Source organism: Battus philenor, unplaced genomic scaffold (genome assembly GCF_028537555.1).
Source record: "Battus philenor isolate CCGP_79_NKW_IND1 unplaced genomic scaffold, ilBatPhil1.0.hap1 SCAF_15, whole genome shotgun sequence".
Classification (NCBI taxonomy): Eukaryota; Metazoa; Arthropoda; class Insecta; order Lepidoptera; family Papilionidae; genus Battus; species Battus philenor.
Genome location: NW_027181677.1, coordinates 3235590 through 3257742, shown reverse-complemented (window position 1 = coordinate 3257742; position 22153 = coordinate 3235590). Strand labels below are relative to the sequence as shown.

Genomic DNA, 22153 nt, shown 5'->3' with positions numbered 1-22153 from the left:
TATTTTTTATCTTTTATATTTATCTTATTATTTAACACTGCATTTTATTACATTTCAGGATATAGGCCTGTGGAATTGAATGCATCAGATGAACGAAGTACAGAGGCATTCCGAACTGCATTGGTCAGTGCCACATCAATGCGGTCGGTTTTAGATGCTGACAGAAGGCCTAACTGTCTTGTTTTAGGTATATATGCAAAATTTTTGACTAGCTTTACCATATTACATGGTACATAGTTTTCAGGTCACCAATTTTGTCTGGTAATATAATCTGGCGTTGAATAAAAAAGTAAAATAATGCCAAAATTTAAATAAAGTTATTATTATGGTATATGAACGTTTAGTATGTGAAAATAAAATTGGTAGTTGCCGAAATATTAATAAACTGTGAGAAAGAGTTGGTTATAGGCATTGTAAGATGAGACAAAATGTATGTAAGGATTATGTAGATTTTGACTAAAGATTTTTCTTTATAATATAACACTTGAGTTCAGATAATTACAATCTTAGGCATTAAAAACAATGGATTTCAATTTCAGATGAGATTGACGGAGCCCCGATACAAACAGTTGAGTTATTAGTCAAATGGTGCACAATGTCAATTGCAGAGGGTAATAAGAAAAAGACGAAGGTACAACCCCTCAGACGCCCAGTTATAGCTATATGTAATGATTTATATGCAACCTCTTTAAGGCCTTTGAGGTAAGTTTTTGTGTGGATAATATTTTAAATTAGCTGCAATGATCAAACAATTACTTGTTCACTTGGCAGCCGTTTTTATTACTTAGAAGTAACAGTAAATCATATTAGTTTTTATTTACAAAGCTATGTTGTGTATTTTATTTTTAATCATAGTAAAAAAAGATTAGTTCATCATTATCATCATCACCATTTTAGCTGTAGGACAATCATCCTAATTATTTATTAAAAAAATTCAATATCAAATGCTGCATGTCTGGTTCGCATTTACCGTGAATTACAAAGCATTGAACGCTTTTAACCCAGATTTTTTCATAGAAACTAAAATAAATGAAAAAATAAAATTAATGTAATCTGAATTAGAACTTTTAACACGACCCCTATTAGATCATCAAATTTTACTCTGATTCGCAAGTTGTTGTAGTATTGGAGAAGAAGCAGGAAGAAACTCAATAGGAAGACATACTTTAAAAACGTTTAACAAAACTGATCTATGCATATACCCTATTAGATATAGCCTGAATGAAAACAAAATAATCAAATGACATCATTGTTAAAAATTTGATTGAATATTACGTCTTAATGTTGTTTTTGGTGTTTCAGGCCTGTAGCTTTAATAGTAAGTGTGGGCAGCGTGGCAGTGACGCGGCTGGCAGCGCGTTTGGTGGCAGTGGCCAGTTTGGAGAGGCTGCGAGTGGAGGCTCGAGTGTTAAATGCTCTAGCAGCAAGAGCGGCGGGCGACATACGTACAGCGCTACACGTACTTAGTTTTCTAAAAGCAAAAGCTCAGGTATGATAAGATTATATAATTTGATAGGCATTATGCACTTTGAACGCTCTCTCTCTCTCTGTCTCTCTTTTTCTCATCTCTCTCTCTCTCTCTATATATATATATACATATACATATATATGTTTATATATATATATATATATATATATATATATATATATATATATATATATATATGTTTATTAAACGGTTTGTTCTTGGTGTTTAATTGCTTGCGTATGTTTTAACTTTTGACTTATGCACAAAAGTATCAAGCCCGTGAATACGCGCGTACGTTGAACTAAATCGTAGATAACTAACCGTAAAGTTGAATGTTTATTTTAATGTTTATATGCAGCAGTAAAATATATAGCTCTGAAAACTTATGAGGAATCAGTTGTTATAACTACTTTATTTGAGATTAAATGTTTTGTTATAATTGTTTAGTTTTGTACATATTTTAAAGTTTTGTTCTGCACATAACTATAGTTTAAAAAATAGCTTCAACATAAGATGTAAGTTGTAGTCTCCATCCATCGATCGAAATGACTGTATTACCGGTAAAAAGGTGTTTAATTCTTAGGGATATCATTATAAGGATCCCTTTTGATTCCATGTAAATTAAAAGTTTTAAAAATATGGTAAAAACACTTCCTTCGCTACTTAAATAGGATATTGAGCTTATATGTAGGTTGTATACTTCTTTGTTTTTCAAATTAAGCGAAATATTACTTCCAATTTTATATTATTGTCAATAGTGTCCTTGTGTAAGGCAAGAGTATGTTAGAACCCAATTTGAAAGAAGAATCAAATTAGCCTATATCTAGGAGGCAACCTAACTAATAAATCGGAAGGTGATGTCATAATTTAACTGTAATATTGTGTGAATAACTTTTTTTTTAATTTATTGTATTTATATTTTATTGTATGGCGAAATAACAAGAAAAATACACCTTGAAGAAAATATAATAAAAAAATTGTGTTTTAAATTTTCAGTTGACTATGGCAGACATAGAGAATGTGTCAGTCGGCACAAAGGACACAAGTAAGAGTATGATGCAAACGCTGCAAGCTGTGTTCACCCTGCAAGATGGACAAGCTGATATCCTAAGGATCATCCAGGCAGCTGGTGATTATGATAGGTATTAAATTAGTTTGAATTTTTTATTTGATTACTTTATTATCCATAATTGATAAAGAAAGATTGAATTTTTCAATGTATATTTATTTAAACTGTTATTTTAGGTCATAAATAAAAAAAAATAGTATATAATAGAAAAAATATCAAAATTCGAATGGGCATTAAAATAAACAAAAATAATGAAGAATTGTATTTATTTTACTGGACCCAACTTTTCATTTAAAATCTTTTTTCGATGTTCCATTCTCATTTTGATGTTCCTAGATTGTAATAAAAATTATAAATGTTCTGTGAAGTTTATAACTATAAACCAGTGGGTGTTTTAGCCGCATAAAAGAGGGCGCTATCCATATGCAACGGCCAAGCCTCGAAGGCGTCACAAAAAAAAGTTTGAAAATTCTTGCATGATGCTATTAAATTTACAATCATATATATATATATTATAATGTATATATCCATTTAACTTACATATAACTGTGGTTTATATACATTTACATAACATTTATTCTTTAGACCATATGGACAATATTAACAACCCGAATTCTGTAATACAATTTTTTTTAATTATCAAATCTATGGAAAAGAGTTGTATAGTGCTCGGCGAAAAATATTGCACATCGACCTTTGGAAAGAGACTGTGTCTCACACTACCTATGTGACGTTTTGTCAGTCGTGCGACAGAGATATTTACGACAATGCTCTATGAAGCCGAAATTAACAGATTGTCTCTTTCTAAAGGTCGATATGCAATATTTATCGCCGGTATTTTTTTGTATATGCTTATCGGACATTCATAATCATCATCATCATGAATATATGTAGATATTGTATAAAAAATAGTGTTGTAAAAGTAAATTTTGTTAAAAAGTTAACAAATCCTTCATAGATCTGTGTTTATATATAATAAAATTCCACAATTATTAACATTTTTGGAAATTAAATACAGCTTCCATTTTAGTTTTTAATCTAAAATGAAAAGTGTATTATGAAATAAATCCCACATACTAAATGCTCCCTTGTAAAAAGACTCTTTGAATTTGAATTAAGAATTTAAATTTTTTCTTATTACAGATTAGTAGAAGGAATTTTCGAGAACTATTTAACCGCTCGCGTTGATTCCCGCCTGCACATCGCCTGCGAGACAATGAGCTGGTTGGGCTACTATGACACCGTGCAGTCGTGGACGATGCGCAACCAGAACTACTCGCTGTACGGCTCGCTGCCGCTGTGCATAGCACGGTGTCACAGGCTGCTCGCTACTCGAGCCCAGCACAAACTTAAGTTTCCTATGCAGGCACAGGAGGTATGATTTTTATTATGCAAGATATTGTATTTATTATTGTAAGGAAGTTCGCTGTAAGAAAATATCAGATCCGCCGAAGGACCAAGGTCACAGACTTATCTCGAAGAATTGCTTGTCTGAAATGGCAGTGGGTATGCCTGCTAGGTGGATAGTCGCCATGGCGGAAAGCGAAGTCTCTAGATGTGACGTTTGTAGTGGGGTCTATCGATTGAAATGATGATTATGATAATCCATACTATATTCACAAGACTGAGTTAATACCAAAAAATTCTCTAGTCATACCAGGATAATGTTGCTTTTACACGTATTTGACATTAGTGCGACGCGGACACGATATGTTATTTTTAAGTTGGTTGCTCTTATAGCATTTGCCATTTTTACGTTTATTGCTTTTATTTACCAGACAACTTATTATTTTTTATATATTTATTTTTACTTATACACTTCTGATACTAATCATGACAGCAAACTTAAGCATTTTCTGACCGTTAACTATTTGTGCTGTGTGTAAATAAATTAATGATATGAAAAAAAAGTTTACATTGTTATTAAATATTATAACTATTTTATTAAATAATAAATCTAATGTGACAATCTCGTCATTTTGTAAGGCAAAAGCATTCAAACTATACCTTTAAATGAGCAAGGATTCTTGGTCCGCCTAATATCAAATAAAAGCGCGTTTCAAATAACAATATAAGAGCATTGAAGAGGTTTTACTACATTGAAATATGTAGAACTTGGTTTAACTCAATTACATGGTTCATGTTTTAAAAATGCCTCTTTTTACTGTATTATCATTAAGAGATTTATTATTTCTGAAACCGTGATCTTTAGACAGGGTGTATCATACATTTATTGACAGGAAATAGGTTATATATTCGCCCCTTTAAAGCTGTACCTATAAACAATCGCTCAGTATATAGTAACTTAGTGCATGTCAAATTAAACATATATATGTTATTGCTATGATATTTGATATTTCAGATATCACGAAAGAAAGCGGAGTTGGACAGTATAGTGCAGTCGGTGTGGCGGGGTAGTGGTCCGGACGTTATACTCAGTAGAAACGCATTGAAACTGGATCTGTTACCATTGCTGCCTTATTTACTGACGCCCACACTACGCTCCGCTAACATTCAGGTATCTTGTTATATATTACTATTGAATTAGCTTTGTTAAAATGACTTATTTATATCCTTCGTTTTAAAATGAACATTTTTCTCTACTAATGATTCTTTATGTTACTTATTTTTCATTGTTTATTGTATTTAGATTCGTAAACATTAAAAATATGTTTTTTTTTTTAATTACAGTTGTGCAGTGAGAGTGAAAGGAAAACGCTTCAGGCATGCGCAGGCGCAATGTGCGACTACGGGCTGCAGTACGTGCAGCAACGCACGCCCGACGGACTGTACGCGTTCGTACTCGAGCCTGACGTACACAAGATAGCCTTCATTGGTAACCTATTTACAAGTTATTAAAAATCCTTCATGTGTCTGAGTGTCCATATATAACAAAGCTCTACAACATATCTAGGACCTGCCTTTTATTAGTTTTAAATAAATAAAAAAAAATGTGTGGAACTTAGTTTACTCATTTACTTGATTGATATTACTCGTACACACTAATATAAATATTCCTTGGCGGTGATAGTTTAAGATAAAATTATTAACGATTCAAAAGCGCATGTAAATTCTTTGTATAAATATATTTTGAATTTTAAATTTGAAAAGAAGATATATTTGGTTTGTAGTTAAATTACCAAGGCAAGAAATATAGGATTTTGCATCATTTGCAACTACCAACTATTGATGTAATGCTTTCATTTGTTGCAAGTAATTACAATTATATTTGCTTGTCCATCGCGACACATTTTTAGTACATACGAGTATTGTTCATGAGGATTAATGATAAGGGATATATTGAAATGAAAATTTGTTTTATGTCGAAACTTTTAACGGAACTCTTATTGATCTACAACTTTTTCTAAATTTATTTTAAGTTGACTGTATTCTCCTTCGCAAAGTGTTATAATTGTGGAGAAGGAGCAGGAAGAAATCCCAGAATAATACATTTTTAAAAAAGTTTCAACAATATTTTTTTATAATGCTTTATATTATACAACAGGATTTATTCATTTCTTTTTCAGAGGCAAGTGCAATCCAATACAGTTTGACGTTTTATTTATTATTGTATAATTTATTTAATATTTATGAAATGTATTATACCGTAAAATGTCATATTTATTTATGTATGTATCAGAGTAACATTTCTTCTAGTAAGAATAATCTTCTCAACGACATAAGCTGTAGCAATAAGCCTGACTGCAAGAGACTTAATGTGAAGCCTCTTTTGACCTCTTTTGTTCAGAATCGATTGTGACACCCAGGAAAACTGTAATCTTCATAACTTAGAACATCACCATTTATTGTTATATTTTTAGGGATGTTAGGGTAGACTAGGATAGGCATTTTGTAAGTATAGGTGGGCTACCCATGTTACCTTGTAACGTAGTTTGTTAAATATATAATAATAGAAAATTAGAGTGTATATTTGTACAAAACGATTGTTTATATGTGTAAAAGTTTTAAGGGGTAGATGTATAACTATCAGCAAAAAGATATTACACTTATTTCCAGTGATCTATTATAAAATGATCACCCTGAAATATGTAACATTAATTTATTTTACATTACAAGGTATGCGGGTACAGATGACAAACAATAATAAGAAAAATCTTGTTGTTCATTGATTTTTGTATAAGGTGTATCATATATTAATTGACAATAAATGAGCTATATATTCACCCCTTTAAAGCTTTTACAGCAGCCAATCACCCTGTGTATATTGCATCGATTTATATTGTAATATATGATTATAGGTAACGAGGAAAGACTGAGGTCGCAGCCGGCGGTTCGGCAGACGATAGCGCGAGAACAGCAGCTGGAGATGATAAGGCGGAGTGAAAAAATGGTATGAAATTTACTTCGTCTGCCCCTGAATGTTTTTCTGTATCACTCTGGCATTTTGAGAATTTGTTCTTAATATTTCTTTAGTGATCACGTTTTACAGTTATAGGCGATGCTTGTGATAGACTATTTATAATAAAATAAATAATTTAAACCTTAAACTTAGATAGTAAGAATTTTTTTTCTCAGGCTGCTCGAGTCAACCCAAAGAGAAGCGATGAAAGTACTAAACGGAAAAGTCATGATAATAGAGAAGTGAACAGCGTAGGAAGTAAAGAAGCAAAGCTGCCTAATCACCTGCAGAGATTAAAGCCTAAAGATGTAGAGAAGTCTACCCCGCAGGTCAGTGGATATAATATTTATTATTTATTTTAACTGGTAAATATAATAGGATTTAAAATGTTCGTAATAAAGTAGTAAGAAAAAATAAGGTAAGGATCAAGTATATGTGGAGTCTTTTAAAAGAAAATCAGTTTTAGATAGGTTTTTCTCATAGTAGTCTCTTAGTTTTCAAAGTCCAAATGGACTTTCAGAGGTCCACAGAGACACGACGTAAGGTCCACGAAGGTTTATCTATTTTTGATAGTGAAGCTGTGCATAAATGGGAAAAATTTACATTGAAACTATTTAGTAAATGTTTGAAACTAAGCAGCAAATCAAATTTTCAGTTAGATATAATTGTTCACGTTTTTTTGGTCGAGTTTTAGGAATATATTAGCAATATATTAGTAGTCTACTGGCATCAACTAAATTTTGAAATTTAGTTTTGCTCCGTGCAAAGATTTTGACTATAGGTTTTAATATTGAATTTTTCACTTGTGAGCTCTGTTTGTCTGTGTGGGTCTTTGTTTATTATTATTGTGAAATAAGAAAAATCATTTAACTTATTTTATTTTGCAATGAAAATTACGCTAATTAAATCAAGTGCAGTTGGAATAAATCAGATAAACATAACCAGATCATGATGACGGTGCCTCTAGCAAGCGATAGATATTTTTAATAGGTGATTACTGTCCCTTACCTTCCCTGAAGCCAGGGAGATTGTTATTATTAAACCCATCCCTAAAATGACTATATCAGGTGAAATGACGAATTTACGCACATTAGTATATTGCCGTATATTTCTAAGATTTTTGAAAATGCATAACTAACTCATTACTTGGAAGCAAGATGGTAAAGTCGAAATAAACGGAATGACAGCTCGTTTTTGGTGAGAGGCTCCAAGATTTGAAACGACCTGCCTGGGTCTAATTTTCCGGATAAGTTGAACTCTGTAGCCTTTAAGAGTAGAGTGAACAGGTTTCTTTTCGGAGGGCGTACACCACCTTCGTCTTCATCTACACTTTCCATCAGGTGAGACGGAAAGCAAACGCCTATTCCATTAAAACTATAAATTAAGATCAAGCAAGACTGGTCATTGCATCTATCTTTAAGGGCAGTCTTTCACAGACGTCTATAGGTTCATATGATTACCTTATTATACTAATAACATATTGACTATTATAAAGACAAAATAAGGAGGTTCCGATGACTGTCTCATTCTTATGGTGTTATTTGGAAAGTTAATAGCGTTAACCCTCAAAAATTGGTATTGGGTATGAGAATAGTTTTCTTTTACTAACTATCCCTTTAACCTGTCCCACTACTGGACATATGTTTACTAGATTCCCAATCCTAGGTTGGAAACTCTTGTAGGTAATGCATTTTTGTACTTTTTTGAATATTCCAAATTATTACTGATAAATCTTGATTGTTACTTAGGCTTTCAGGGATTACGAATGTATTTTATAATAAGTTATATTTTGCGTTGGGCGTTGTAACTTTGGCGGGTTAGCCTTTACTTTGCAAACAGGTATGAAATTTATACCAATACAGGTGCAAAGTTTTAGGATTTTTTTATATGTATCTACATTATTGTAGATGTAAAAGAATCCATTTAATAATAACGAGTGCACCGCCGCAGCTGGGAATGAATGGTCCGCGCAAATAGCTAAGATAAGGTAAATAGAGTTGGGCTCGCGACAATAAGAGCCCGCACGAGCGCTAACAGGCGCCCGTTTGCTCGTTACGCGCTGAATAGACGGCGCGCAGATTGCAGTTTACTTGCCTGATGGAATATATTAACGCGATGCACCACCGCCTCCACGTCAGGGTTGCCAGCTTACACCAGAAAAATGACCCGTGGAAAATTAATTATTAATAAAAAATTTGAATTTTATTCACTACTTGAAACATGTGGTTGTAGAATTTTGTTTCATCATTATGATCACAGACATTCCTGGGTGATTTCCATGTCATAAGTTAGTAATAAAAAAGAAAACATTAACTTTGTGTCCTTTTTAGATGCATAAGTAGAGTAAATAATACCGTTTATTTGTATATAACATATAAGTTTACAATCACTCTACAAGCTCATCGGGATATGTTCGTTTTTCTCTATGAATCAGGAACAAGGAGATTCGAAAATAAATAGTAACAGATAAGTTTAAGTTAGACCACATAGCGCCCAAAACAGGTGGCCGCTAAGAGCTTAAGGTTCCTGGGTTCGACAAGCCCACATAAGACGTTCAAATACAAGGTAGACAGACGACCTTGTAACCATGGAGAGACGCTACATGCAGGCCGCTTTCGACCGTTCCTACTGAAAATCCACGGCAGAGGCCTGCATCCAAAAGTGGTCGTTTTATGGCGGAAATGATGATGATCATGATAAAACAGTATTTAATAGATTCAGGCGTTACATTGCAGAAGTCCATCCTAAGTAAGAAAAGGACTAATATATAACTACTTCCGCTATGTAGAATGCGACACAACTACCAGTGGTAGTTGTGTTTCGCATTGTTTGCCGCATGCGCATTTATCAGCGGGCTGGCGGGTGGTGCACGTTATTGCACAACTACTGCTACATAGCGGAAGTAGCTATATATTAGTCCTTTTCTTACTTATGATGAAACAGTCTTTTAATTATGATCTGAATGCTCGTTATATGCTGAATGTATGATACCAGAGATATCTTTGGGGAAAGTCTATGCCATGCAGTGCTGTTATTAGTGAAAAGTCATCATGATTTCAGCGATATGACTTCCACTGCTAGACAGACCTACTCCATATATTTCCTATAGAAACGTTTTATGTAAAGGAAATAAATTGTTTTTATTATAATTCATTTGTTACTTCAAGCATGCTTGAAGAGCAATGGTGAAGCAGCACTTTTGTTAATCTTATGTAAACAGCTGTTGTATTGTTTTTATGACTTTTATAGAAATTTATCTAGATCTTTCCTGGGTTTCAAAACTCCCGAATATTATTTTTTATTTTATTTATTTTAGCGCGTTTATACCACACACCCCTAATCACGCAAAACGAGGAACATTTCTATCAGAAGCTGTGGAGTCGCTACATTGCCGACTGTGTTTAAATAGAGCTTCTTACGTTTTCTTCTGTTAACATTTTTAAAGGATACCGTTGACGAACTATTGAAATGTACCATAATATAATCTGTGGAATAAAATCAGCTTATTACTGATTGAAATTATTGTCAGTAATTGATACGTGAAATTGATCCTTTATTTTTCACTGTAGCGTTGTATATTTATCACAATTTGGACAATATGGTAGTCCAGGCTTAGAGAAAAGAGACTTTCAAACGTCGCAGGTTCGATTACCGGAATACAATCTTATATAATTTACACTTTGTGCATTAATTATATAGGATTACCACTGCTTATAAGTTTCCAGAAGATGGGCAGCAAGTTCCTCTTCGTACAATAATACCGATGCTATTGCTAAACCCCCTGCCAAGCGTGGCGATTATGGTATATAGCCCGAAATATATCTTTAGAAATGCCCGTGAAGTTTCTAGAAGACGAGCAGCAGCGTCATTATATATATAATACCTCACTGCGACCACCAATCCGCCAGCCAAATGTGGCGGGGTATCTTTTTAGACCTTGCAGTGCTAGTTGTAGATCTCCCCAATTAATTTCGAATATCTCATTCGGCATGGGAAGCGATGCGTGAATGTAATGTGGGTGAATGTTGTATGTTGAATGTGTGCTGAATGATAGAAATTGTGAAGGATAATAGAGGAAAGGGGGTAAGTCCCTGTCCCAAAAATAAGATGGGGAAAGAGTGTTTAAAAAACGGAATTACTGTACGAACATTTTAATTCTTTTAACAATTTAAATTTATATATATACAAATGCTCACGATAGTTAGTATTCGTCTATGATATTACGGCTTTGTGCATCGATGAGAAGGATGAGGTTAGCAAAACGCACACGAGATATTTGATAAAAGCCGTCTTGACGTAGGTCTATCACCCTCGTTCTGTCACTTAAATACCTGAAGAGATCTTTAATCACGAATGAAATATTACATGGTACGTCTAACAAGTTTAGAACTATAGACCTTTTGGCGGCTCACAACGTACGTTACATAAATATTCATGTTACCTTTTATTTTTAATCGTAATTATTTTAGAGAACTTAGAAATACGTCTTAAGTATCATATTTTGATATATTTATATATGGGAGCCTAGAGACACGACGAGTGCAGATCCCTCTATAGGTGGACCCGCGACATAGTTCGCAAAATTGGCTAGATACGGGCTGCGTAAGACCGGTCATCGAAGCGATCTTTGGGGGAGGTCTAAGCTTTGCAGTGGTGCAATGTATATTTCTTTTTGCAGTTCACACGTTAAAAACCGTGTTTCGGGCTTCATAAACAACGTTATATTTATCGTTGGTATTTTAAATAAGTTTAAAAAAAATTAGTAATCCCCATACGGTGGCATAGCTTACTCATATAACGCGCTGTGTACAATTGTTACACGTTTAACTTTCTAAAAACACATTTGTATAACGCAGAGATTACACGAAATTGATTATGAACTGTTCAGATAATGAAATTTAAAATACAGAAAGGTAATGTTGGAAATTTACGCGTTATAGAGGGCGAAGTTTGTTATACGAGGGATATGAAGACGCGTTGTAAAAATTACTTAATACAAAAGCGTTGAGAGTACAATTACATTTAAAGCGTATAAATGTGACATAACTCCGCTCACGTCTACACCGGTAGCAGATTTCGAGAAGCAGTGTACAGAGAAAGCATTCATTAAACGTCTCTAATTAAAACTGTGTTTGCTAAATCTACGTCGCGTATTGTACGAGTAAAACTGTTACGAAACCTCTTCTCAAAGATTATTTCGCACGGAGCAGAATGGATGTTGGGTAAAAACACAATTTAAGTATAATGTATATAGCAATATATTCTATATATAATGATTATATTCATCTAATAATTTTTTTTAACAATAGGGTCTTTAAAACGGAAACCGTTGATATATCGCCAAATCCTATAGCGTATATACATGCTTTGTTCATATATAAAGAAATTAGTCTCTTTAATAATTCTATTTTGTAATGTGCCGCGCTTATTTAATGTCGGTAAAGAGTAAGATCCTATTCATGTTAGTAGCAAAAATTGACGAGACCTTAATAAGGCCTCTGCCGAGCCCCTGACGAAATTGCAGGCCTAAGCCTTTTCCGCATCGAACAACCAGCAATTGCCACTTACTATCAATCGGCACAATACGCAACGTAGCCTCTGAGGGTAAGAGTAGAGGGAACTCGTGGACACTCTCCGGTGATCCATGATTACGACAAATGTCTACTAAGACGAAGGCATCATCTTGGGCGTTACAAATAGATCTTCGAAAAGTGCTGAATGTAAACCGCTTCCTACCGATCTTGTCAGAAATTTATGTCGGAAGCCGTTCAGTTGAGGACGTCCGACAGCTAAAATGATTAGACCATGATTTTTGGAAAGGATTGGAATTGAATCCTGTCTTATCCAACTGATCCAGACTACGAACGTCTTATGCTACGTTTGCTGGTCCGAAGTCTCCACTGCAGAAACTTAAAGCGGCACTTAATTAGTTATTTGTGGTAAATTTGAAATAAAGTTTAATTATGAAACACTAGATGTATCCTTTTACGCTTGCTGTGCTGTGCATCTAATTAAAATCTGAATATAAAGTCAATTTTGATTTTTCAAACTTATACGTACAAAAAAATGTTTTCGTTAAACCTCGGGATGTACCTAATAATTTACAAAAAGTTACCGGCAAAGGGATGTATGCGTTTTGTACAGTACATACAGACAGACATATGGACATATAATAAATAGACTAATAAAGAAGTGAACTTTTTAATTTTTCAATTGGACAGTACTGGATGTATAAATATAAGAAATATGTTTTTTTTAGAGTGACGTTTTAGAATCTTTGACCACACGTAGGTCGCGACGTGAACTCACGTAATCACGGCAATCTCTCGTCGAGTGTTCGCACAAAAAGAAATAATTAACCCGTCCTAGCGCACTCGGAACACGGCACTCGCCCTCCGCCCTCCGACAGACGTTAACTACGCGAATGCGAGACGCCGCAATTATACGACACGTTATTTCTTCACACTTTTTCATATGTTTACGTATGTTTTTATTACAATGCAAAGAATTTGCATGGTAATTCTCTAGTTGTCTCTTCTATTTATGATATAAAAATATTAGGAAATCTAAGAAAAATGGTGATAAACCTTTCTCTAGACTTTATAAAATTAGTAACTCTTATGTAGGCAACTGTGTGCGGTAAGGCAATACACTCTAATGTACTTTAAATTGTCCTGTAATAAATTCATAAAGAAGTTCATTGAAGAATCACTTGCAAAATAATCCTGTTAGAGTGAAGAATTTTTTAAGAGATAATAGAGCTTAGGATAAACTGCTCTAACTACTGTATTAAGAATATTGTAAAAGTGACCACAAATAACACGCCTTAGCTTGTTGAGGATTATTCTCAGATGATGACGCGTTTGAAAACTTCGTAGCTTTAAATTGAAAGATTTCTTGAAAGGTAGTTCAATCTGATAGTGTATATCAAATTGGGCTCATTTTAAAACGATCATTTTAAATGAACTTGTGGATATTATTCATTTATTTAATATTCTTTATTGTGACGTTAGGATACATTTAAGTAGTTACAAACGAACGTACATGTGATATATATATATATATATATATATATATATATTTATATATATATATATTTTATTATAAATTTATATGTATATATATACATATATTTTTATAATACATGTAAATATAATACAATAATAAATAAAAACATCAAACTGATTTCGTCTGCACTTATTTTTTATAGGATATTAGTACGAATAAAGGAACAAAAATGAATATTTGTTGTGTAGACATCTCAGCAGATCAGTATTTCGAGCTGCTGCTAGCTTATTCATGGACTAACTACAATAACCATTTTATAATTTTAAAAATAATTAACGATTCAAAAGTTTGTGTAAATGCCTTGAAGTAGAGTATCCAGCTATAGTTTTTGATGCTGACGACTCGCGTAAACCTCCTTGCAATATATTTGTATTCAACTTTACCTATCTATTAATGCACTCTTCCAGTCAGTTTTAAAAAAATAATCTGAAGCCTGCCCTTTACAAACCTAAGTCCTCAAGTAGGTTATAGAGATATTTCGCTATCATACTTTTCTCACATATCTCCACCTCTAACAAATTCACGATGAAAGTATTTCTAGGTATTTCGTTGAAAATTTAATAATATAATATTATATTAAGATTAGTGGTTTGTATGGAAATAAATTAAGTTTTCTCTAAGACTAGTAATATGCAATGTTACATACCTTGATAACTAATAGAGAGGGTTATGTTTGAGATTTCTTTATGAGATTAAATCGAAAAAAAAAACAGATACGTTGACGAAAGAAAATAACCGATAAAGCCTAGCGGATAGGCAAGTCGCAGAGAGCAGGTCACATAGTGGCCTTAAGGTTCTATAGAAGAAACCTCAGACTGACAAGCGCACGTGGACAGATGATCTTGTTTAGGTCATAGGAAAATGATGGACAAGACGCGACGCAAAACTAACAGGTCTTGAAATCTATGAGGGAGGCTTAAAACCAATAAATGGACTATGGATGAAATGGTGATAATTATGACGATAGCTAATACTTTATCTGAAGTAAAGGTGAGGTTTTCTTCTAAATATAAAATGTGTACTTACATTAATGACTATAGAAATTAGTTAAAATGTCAAACTGGAATCACAACCCAATCTCATTTATAAAACAATAACTGTCACAACACAGCAGCTCAAAGTTTTAATTCCCTCTTAAAAAATTCTCCATTTTTGTCAATGCCCGTCGCTCGTCCCTCATAAATACAATAACTAATCAAAATAAAAGGGTTGCGGTTGCCACTTTTAAAAACTCCATAAGAATTTCATCGGAGGGCTGCTTGTAAAGCGCGACGCACACTGAGATTCCACTACGTTTTCAATTTCGATATTAATATTGTAATCAAATTGAAAAAAATAATAAATGAAAGAAAGTTCAGAGTTATCATTTTTAATATTGATTTAAAGTATTAATTACAAACGCTTATCATTCAAAAAATAATTTTTATTTTGTTAGATGATTTTAGTAATAATTGGAATTAGTTTTAATTATTGTAAAATGTTTGATAGGTGTTTTTATATTCTCTTTTATTTGTACGAAAAAAGAAAATAATTTATTTACTATTTTCCATGCACTTTAAAAAAATCTCACCATTAAACCTTACACGAGTTCAAATATTAAAAACTTTATCTACGAAGTTACAAACTTTATCTGTAAAATTGCTTTCGAAAAAACAAGGTGACCACTGTCCGTTGCGCTTTACTCAATTTTCTTACAACTTTTTCTTCCCCTCTAATGGTGCATTGGGGGCGGGTTGCGGTCGTCAATTCTCGTTGTAATCTTCTGCCTTACCGAGAATATTGTCTGTTAAACTTATTTTTTTGATTTGGGTCATTAACATTTTAGAATTAAATTAAACGAAACACGGGTCTAATTAAGAATCCACTATATGTTCAGACACCTAAGCTAATGTCGTTGGAAGTTGCTGGATGCACGCTACTTACTATCGGTCCTATTGCAAATCTATGGGGTAGCTTATGTCTATAGTATCTTCGATGTTGAGTACTTAATAGTCTTCTACTTCTTGATACTTCTATTCAAATATAAGAGTCCTAAGTAATAACTGCCTAAGAATTTCCAAATCACGCATATGAATTAAAACTTATTTATTATCAAAATGTAGGTACGTATAAAAAATCTGGATTTATATTGAAAACAAAAGATAGAAACCTACGTAAATATGGTTATCTTTTATCGGACGGAGATTGGAGATATGAAAAGAGATTCCGTCAGTACGAAGCCGTGGGGAAATTCTAGTATTTTAGTCAGCAGAGGACAGTTCATTTAACACTTGTACGGGGGAAGGCATGGAAGCAAGTAAACAGGTACGTAGGGGGGGCGCGAAAGGTCACGTGTGCGCCGCGGGAGAGCAGTTAAGGGCAAGTAAATTTATTTCTTGGGCGTGGTAACGCGCCCCGTGTAGAAGCATTTGAGTGTACACCTAACACGAGTTTGTACGTTTCAATAAGTCGACCATTTCATTAGTGGCATTATTTAGAGATCCTAAAATAAACATACACGATAGGTTGAGGTAGTTTCTACGCATATGAAGCCATTGGTTTTGAAATTTTGGGATTTCTGATAAAAAATCTCCTGTGGTACCCAAATGTGGAACTTTTTTGTGTTTTTCAAATGGGTCAAAACTGTTTAGCTGTCAATTTTAATTTCTTCGCAACATCGTAACTACTCATATGTCGATGTTGATTTACTCTTTCAAAAATGGCGTTGTTTTTATCCGGAGTGAAAACGTTTAAACCAAATTTGTGCTGATCTTACTGCTACACTTCCACGTCACAATTTTTTGACCGCTTACGTTTTACTTTTTTTTTTTTGGAATATAATTTTAGGATATACTGAATATCGTCGTCAGATTTACTCAATTTGATAGAAAAACAAAACAGTTAAAAAATAGCTCGAAATAAAATTAAATTGTTTTTTTTTAATGTAACCTTTTTACTGTCGTGAAAATATTTTTTCAAACTTTTTTCAACTTAATATATTGTTGCTTCATTACTGTTTAAATTTATAATATTGTAGTTGGATCGAATGACATCAAAAATTACATAAATGGAGCTTTTAGATTTAATAGTTTTTGATTAATAATTTTTATTAATCAAAGAACGCGGCCCACGAGTCGGTACACACTACGTGGGTGGACTGATGATATAGTTAAAGTCAGGAAATCGCAAGATCTATCGTTGCGAGGATCTTTGGAGTAGTTTTGTCTTGCAGTGGATATCTATCAGCTGACATGTTGATGATGATGATGAATAATTTTTATGTAAATGATTTGTTTTATTTTAATTGAAATTATAAAGTTCCTTTTAAAAAACCGCACTTCAAACAGAAACACTGTAACCACAATATGCTTCGCGTTTTTAAATTTCCCGTATTAAATGAAGAGTTGGTGTAGTATCAAGAATGATATTATTTAGACACGAACTATAACATAGGAGGCTGTTAATTTGTAAGGAGTGGAGTTAGTGCGGCGTACATTAGGCGGTAATCGCGCGCGATAAATCGCGGTGGGACATTGGCGCCGCCCGGGCTAAGAGCCGGCCGGGGAGGTACCCCCACAGCCTCGCGCCCCTCTCCGACCTGGTGCTAAATTGAAGACGTCTCTTTTGATTGGGATTGCGATCTCTTTATTTAATATTTCCATTATAGAATTGATCGATTGGCTTTATTTCTTTACAGAGTTCGAATTTATAATTAAATTTTTGATTACGATAATTATTTTTGTATTATCAACGGTTGATTTTAAAAGCACATTATAATAATCGTGATTTATAAATCTTCTGTAAATTTCATTGTCATTTTATATGTTTATGTCAGTCTATTAATATTAGAAAGAAAAATTCTAAATTCAAATGCTATTTTTTTAAATAATGTAAGGGTATTTATAGTCAGAGTAAGTACAACTATATAATAAAATGTCTACAGAGAAGTATTTTGAATAATTCCACCTATTTTAACCCTTAAATGCGTGTTACTGCCGATCTATATTGTGTAAAACCTTCTAAAAACTTGTCTTTAAAATAACGCCCAAAATAACATGTTAAAAAAATATACAATATTTTTATTAAACTTCTATTCTGAATTTATTCTTAAAATTAGTTCTTCAATTCCCTTCTATTTTAAATTAAATTTTCTATTCACTTTCTTCATTTACATTTAATAATCCATGAACAGAGAAAAAAAAAGTTTTTAATTTACACTCTACGCCTTAACACTTGACTGTGGTAATATAATTATATAAAGGTTTTTTATTCTACAATAATGTATTAAGGGGTTAAATTAGTTTTGAATAAGATATTTAAAGCAGTGTAGTAATAGTTAGATAAAACCACTTTAAATGATGCTTTAGTTAAAAAAAGATACATAAGTCCGTCGTGCACACGGTCGCAAGCCGCATAAAAACGCCGCCGCTACGTTCCTTTATCCCGTAACGACGGGCATTAAGCTCTCGGCGCTCATAATAGAGGCAATAACACTCAGACGCGGAAGGAGTTTGCCCCCGTAATGCGCCGGGTAAACGAATATGCGGGGAAATTGCCGGATCGCGCGCAGATGTGATTGCGAGCGACCGGATACGGGCAATCATCAATCTGAACCCCCGCCCCGCGCTCGTATATCACGCTCACAATGCTCGGAGGAAGTTCTTAAGAAGAAAAACTATAGGTCATATCCTTCCTGCGGGGCGGCCAATCGGAAGCCCGGGCCCGGGGGCTCCCCCCACACAAGGGTTATTCGGTTAGGGTGAGATTTTTCTGCGTCGTGCGCGCTACGATGCGACGTCTTTCATCCGCGCATTACACGCCAGCCGGCCGCTTCGCGTCGTGCTCAAATATTTATATCGCTTACACGTCGATGAATGCTGCCTTCCGAAACTCTACCGCTCCTACCCCCTTTCTTATCATACATCGCATCTCTATACATCATATTCTACAATGAAAACAGAAAAAAAAACGATTGCTCACTAAATTTAGATACGTATAGGATGATTGCTTATAGGTGCAAAAGAATATCCAGGCCAATAATGTTCAAAATCAAAAACAAAATATATACTGTCAACCAAAAAAATACAATCTTAGATTAGTATAAACTTGTACAGGTTGATTGATTTTAGGTGTAACAGCTTTAAGGTTTTTTGCTGACGAATAAGCCAAGCATTTACCACTTTAAAGTATTTACCTATCATCTTTAATTTATCACTCTGTATAATGTTCTTTAATAATTACCGTTAAGCAGTAATTATTACAAGTTTATATTAAAATATTGATTTAAACGCGATTACTTGCATTGTTAAACCTATGTGTATAAATAATAAAGAATAGCATAGTATTCGAAATATCGCAAAGCAAAATATATATATATATATATATATATATATATATATATAGAATTCTAAGAGTAGAGTAGCATCGGTAGAGGACTGAATAACTGTAGGTCGCGGGTTAGATTCCCGGGATACAATTTTATATATTCACAATATGTGCAATAAATATATAGAATTGCCACTGCTTACAAATAAGTTTCAAGAGGATCTACAGCAGCGTCCTCTGCGTACCATAATACCACATTGTGATCTCTAGCTCGCCTGCCAAGCCAGGCGATTATGGTATATCCCCCCATCTATCGGGGAGGAGGAATCGAACCGGCGACCTATCGATCTCAAGGCTTTGCTCTTTACTGCTGTGCTACCACTCATAGCTTCTTTTTTTCTTCACGATGTTTTCAGTCATTGATCTATCGTGAAGTAATAAGGCAATAGAAAGGTTTGTGTCTGTCGGATATCGAGCCCATGTCCTTGGATCCTACGTAACAGTCCTATGTATACTATGCTTATGCTATTCTGTAGATGTACTTGTATGATTATATTAGTTTACTAAAATATTATTAATATTTTCAGCTAAATAGCTGTTTATTATTACAAAAATGATAATGGTGAAAAGATAAATTAAAATATGAAAGTTAGTGAATATATCTCATGCAGACATGTAAATAAAACGGGTTCATATACGTTATCGTAATAAATTTCGTCTAAAAAATAAATTGCAACAAGATCCGCTGAATGAAAAATTACACTTAAGCGAATTCAATTTCGTATTTTGCGCTGAAATTCCGAGCGGCGTGCGGGCGGGGCGAGCTGCGAATTGGAGCCCCCGGGCGGCCCGCTACACTTGTTAGCTAGTTTTTACGCCGCCAACCTTTGTGTCGGCATTGCATTATGGTGTAATAGAGCCCCGCTATTACTGCCATTCAGTGTACCGACGTACTCTTTATCAAGTTTCGTAACGACTGAAGAGTTAAACTGATTAATACAGGTGAAAATGATTCTAATTCTCCCATTTGCAAAGTTCATTTGCCAGCAATTATATTTTAAGGTTTTATTTCCAATCACCCTGCGTGAATTCTGAAAAATTCATTCTGGAATATGTTATTTTTTCTATAGTAGTGCGAAAGACCAATTTCTTTCAGCTGCAAATCTGCAGAGGGAGACTAAATTATTAATTTTAATAAACATATTACTATTATATTGTAACCTGAATTTTGAAAACGCTATATGTAACTATATTATCATTACGTTATTTATTGTTTCTGAAACCATTGATTTTTGATTAGGGAGTGTATCATACAGAAAATGGGCTAATCATTGACCCATTAAAGATTTAAAAATTATAAACACTATGTAATATTAAAATAAATATAAAAGTTATTCAATTTAATATATGAATGTAAAAAGTCTTTAAACCTATAAAAATCTTCAAGGCTTTTACACTAATAATTATTGAAATTAATTACAGTATTAATAATATCATTTAATTAAAAAGATAATTGATAACAATTGTAAATATATAGACATACTTTATTTAGTTTAGAATACGTCTCTGAGTTAAAAAAGCCTGAATATACGTTTTAGTTATTGCAATGATAATTATAACGAATCAATGATAGCAACAAGTAGTATAATTCTTCCACTGCTGGGAAATAATTATCAGCAAAGAAAGATCATGATCCACAAAGCAGATTCGGTAAGAACTCGTGATTTTCATACCAATCAGGTTTTAATGGTATGAAATAATGGGTTCCTTTAATATATTTACTAATAATCAGAATTGTGTTTACAGCAGTGTGCCTATATGAGATATAACTCGCAATTTATAATAGTCAGTCTTTAACTTCTAGGCTAGCATTTTTTGTCTAAATCGAATCTACTACGTCATCATCATCATTGCAGCCGTAGAGCGTTCGCTGTTGGACATAGGCCTTCTCAGATTTCCAATAGAACTAGTTGGTAGGGGCCAGCCAATCCACCTTGGGAAAGTGCTACGCTGCACTTGTCGATTTGTTATCTTCATTCAAGCTCCATAAGTCCTAATTGGCTATTCGTTCTGCGTTCTATATCTTTCCGTTTTAACATGCGAATATTCTGGCCAATATCGGTAATTTTTATATGTCTACAGATCTCATTCCTGATATGATCTTATAGAGAAATCCCGAGCATAACCCTCTCCTACGTACGATCAATTATTTATAAACCTTAGTGCAGCTAAATCGACTCAAACCTATAAAATGGACAGTGCTTATTTTTTTCTGAATTCGCAAAGACTGTTTATATTAAAATAGTTTTTAAATTAGCCTGATCTTTTTGTAATTATTTGATTTTCACCTTTCGTAACTTTACGTCTCTTTTGCTATTTTATTTGATCATACATCAAATCAAAATTACTGAACAGATCTTAAAAAAGAAACACAATTTTGATGTTGAAAGATAAGGCTATTAGAAAATATATATTTTTATATTCATAATTCCTAAAAAAATCAGAAAAAATACTTTGTACACTTGGTAGGCTTGAGTCGAACTAGTTGCACGCAAGTGTAGTTATGTAAGGGAAATCAGTATAAATTTAATATTTATTTAATTAAAATTATGAGTACAGGACGTGAACAATAATTACTATAAAAGTTAATGTAATAAACAACTATAAGAAAATAAGTTTATGTGTTTTCTTTTAACAAGTTTTGGTACATTTGAACCGATTATCTTTTAATCAAGCTATTGAGCTTTTATATCATCGTATATCAATATATAAGCTGAATATATTGATATTAACTGAATATAATGAAGTTTTTCGTAATTTATACTACGATGTACCTTTATCATTCCATTCTATTTTGTTTCCAAACGTAAAGAAAATGACTTAT

The 22153-nt window shown here is 33.3% G+C and overlaps 1 protein-coding gene across 2 annotated transcripts in view; it reads left to right on the top strand.

Annotated features, from left to right (window-relative positions):
• cutlet (chromosome transmission fidelity protein 18 homolog) overlaps positions 1-22153 on the top strand; it is a 48192-nt gene that overhangs the window by 3838 nt on the left and 22201 nt on the right. For both annotated transcript variants that reach the window (XM_068761707.1, XM_068761709.1), the window contains exons 6-14: positions 59-187; positions 540-702; positions 1303-1489; positions 2465-2610; positions 3681-3912; positions 4900-5055; positions 5229-5378; positions 6802-6888; positions 7074-7226. In XM_068761707.1, the coding sequence (XP_068617808.1) occupies positions 59-187; positions 540-702; positions 1303-1489; positions 2465-2610; positions 3681-3912; positions 4900-5055; positions 5229-5378; positions 6802-6888; positions 7074-7226 (1403 nt within the window). The remainder of the gene's footprint in view (positions 1-58; positions 188-539; positions 703-1302; positions 1490-2464; positions 2611-3680; positions 3913-4899; positions 5056-5228; positions 5379-6801; positions 6889-7073; positions 7227-22153) is intronic.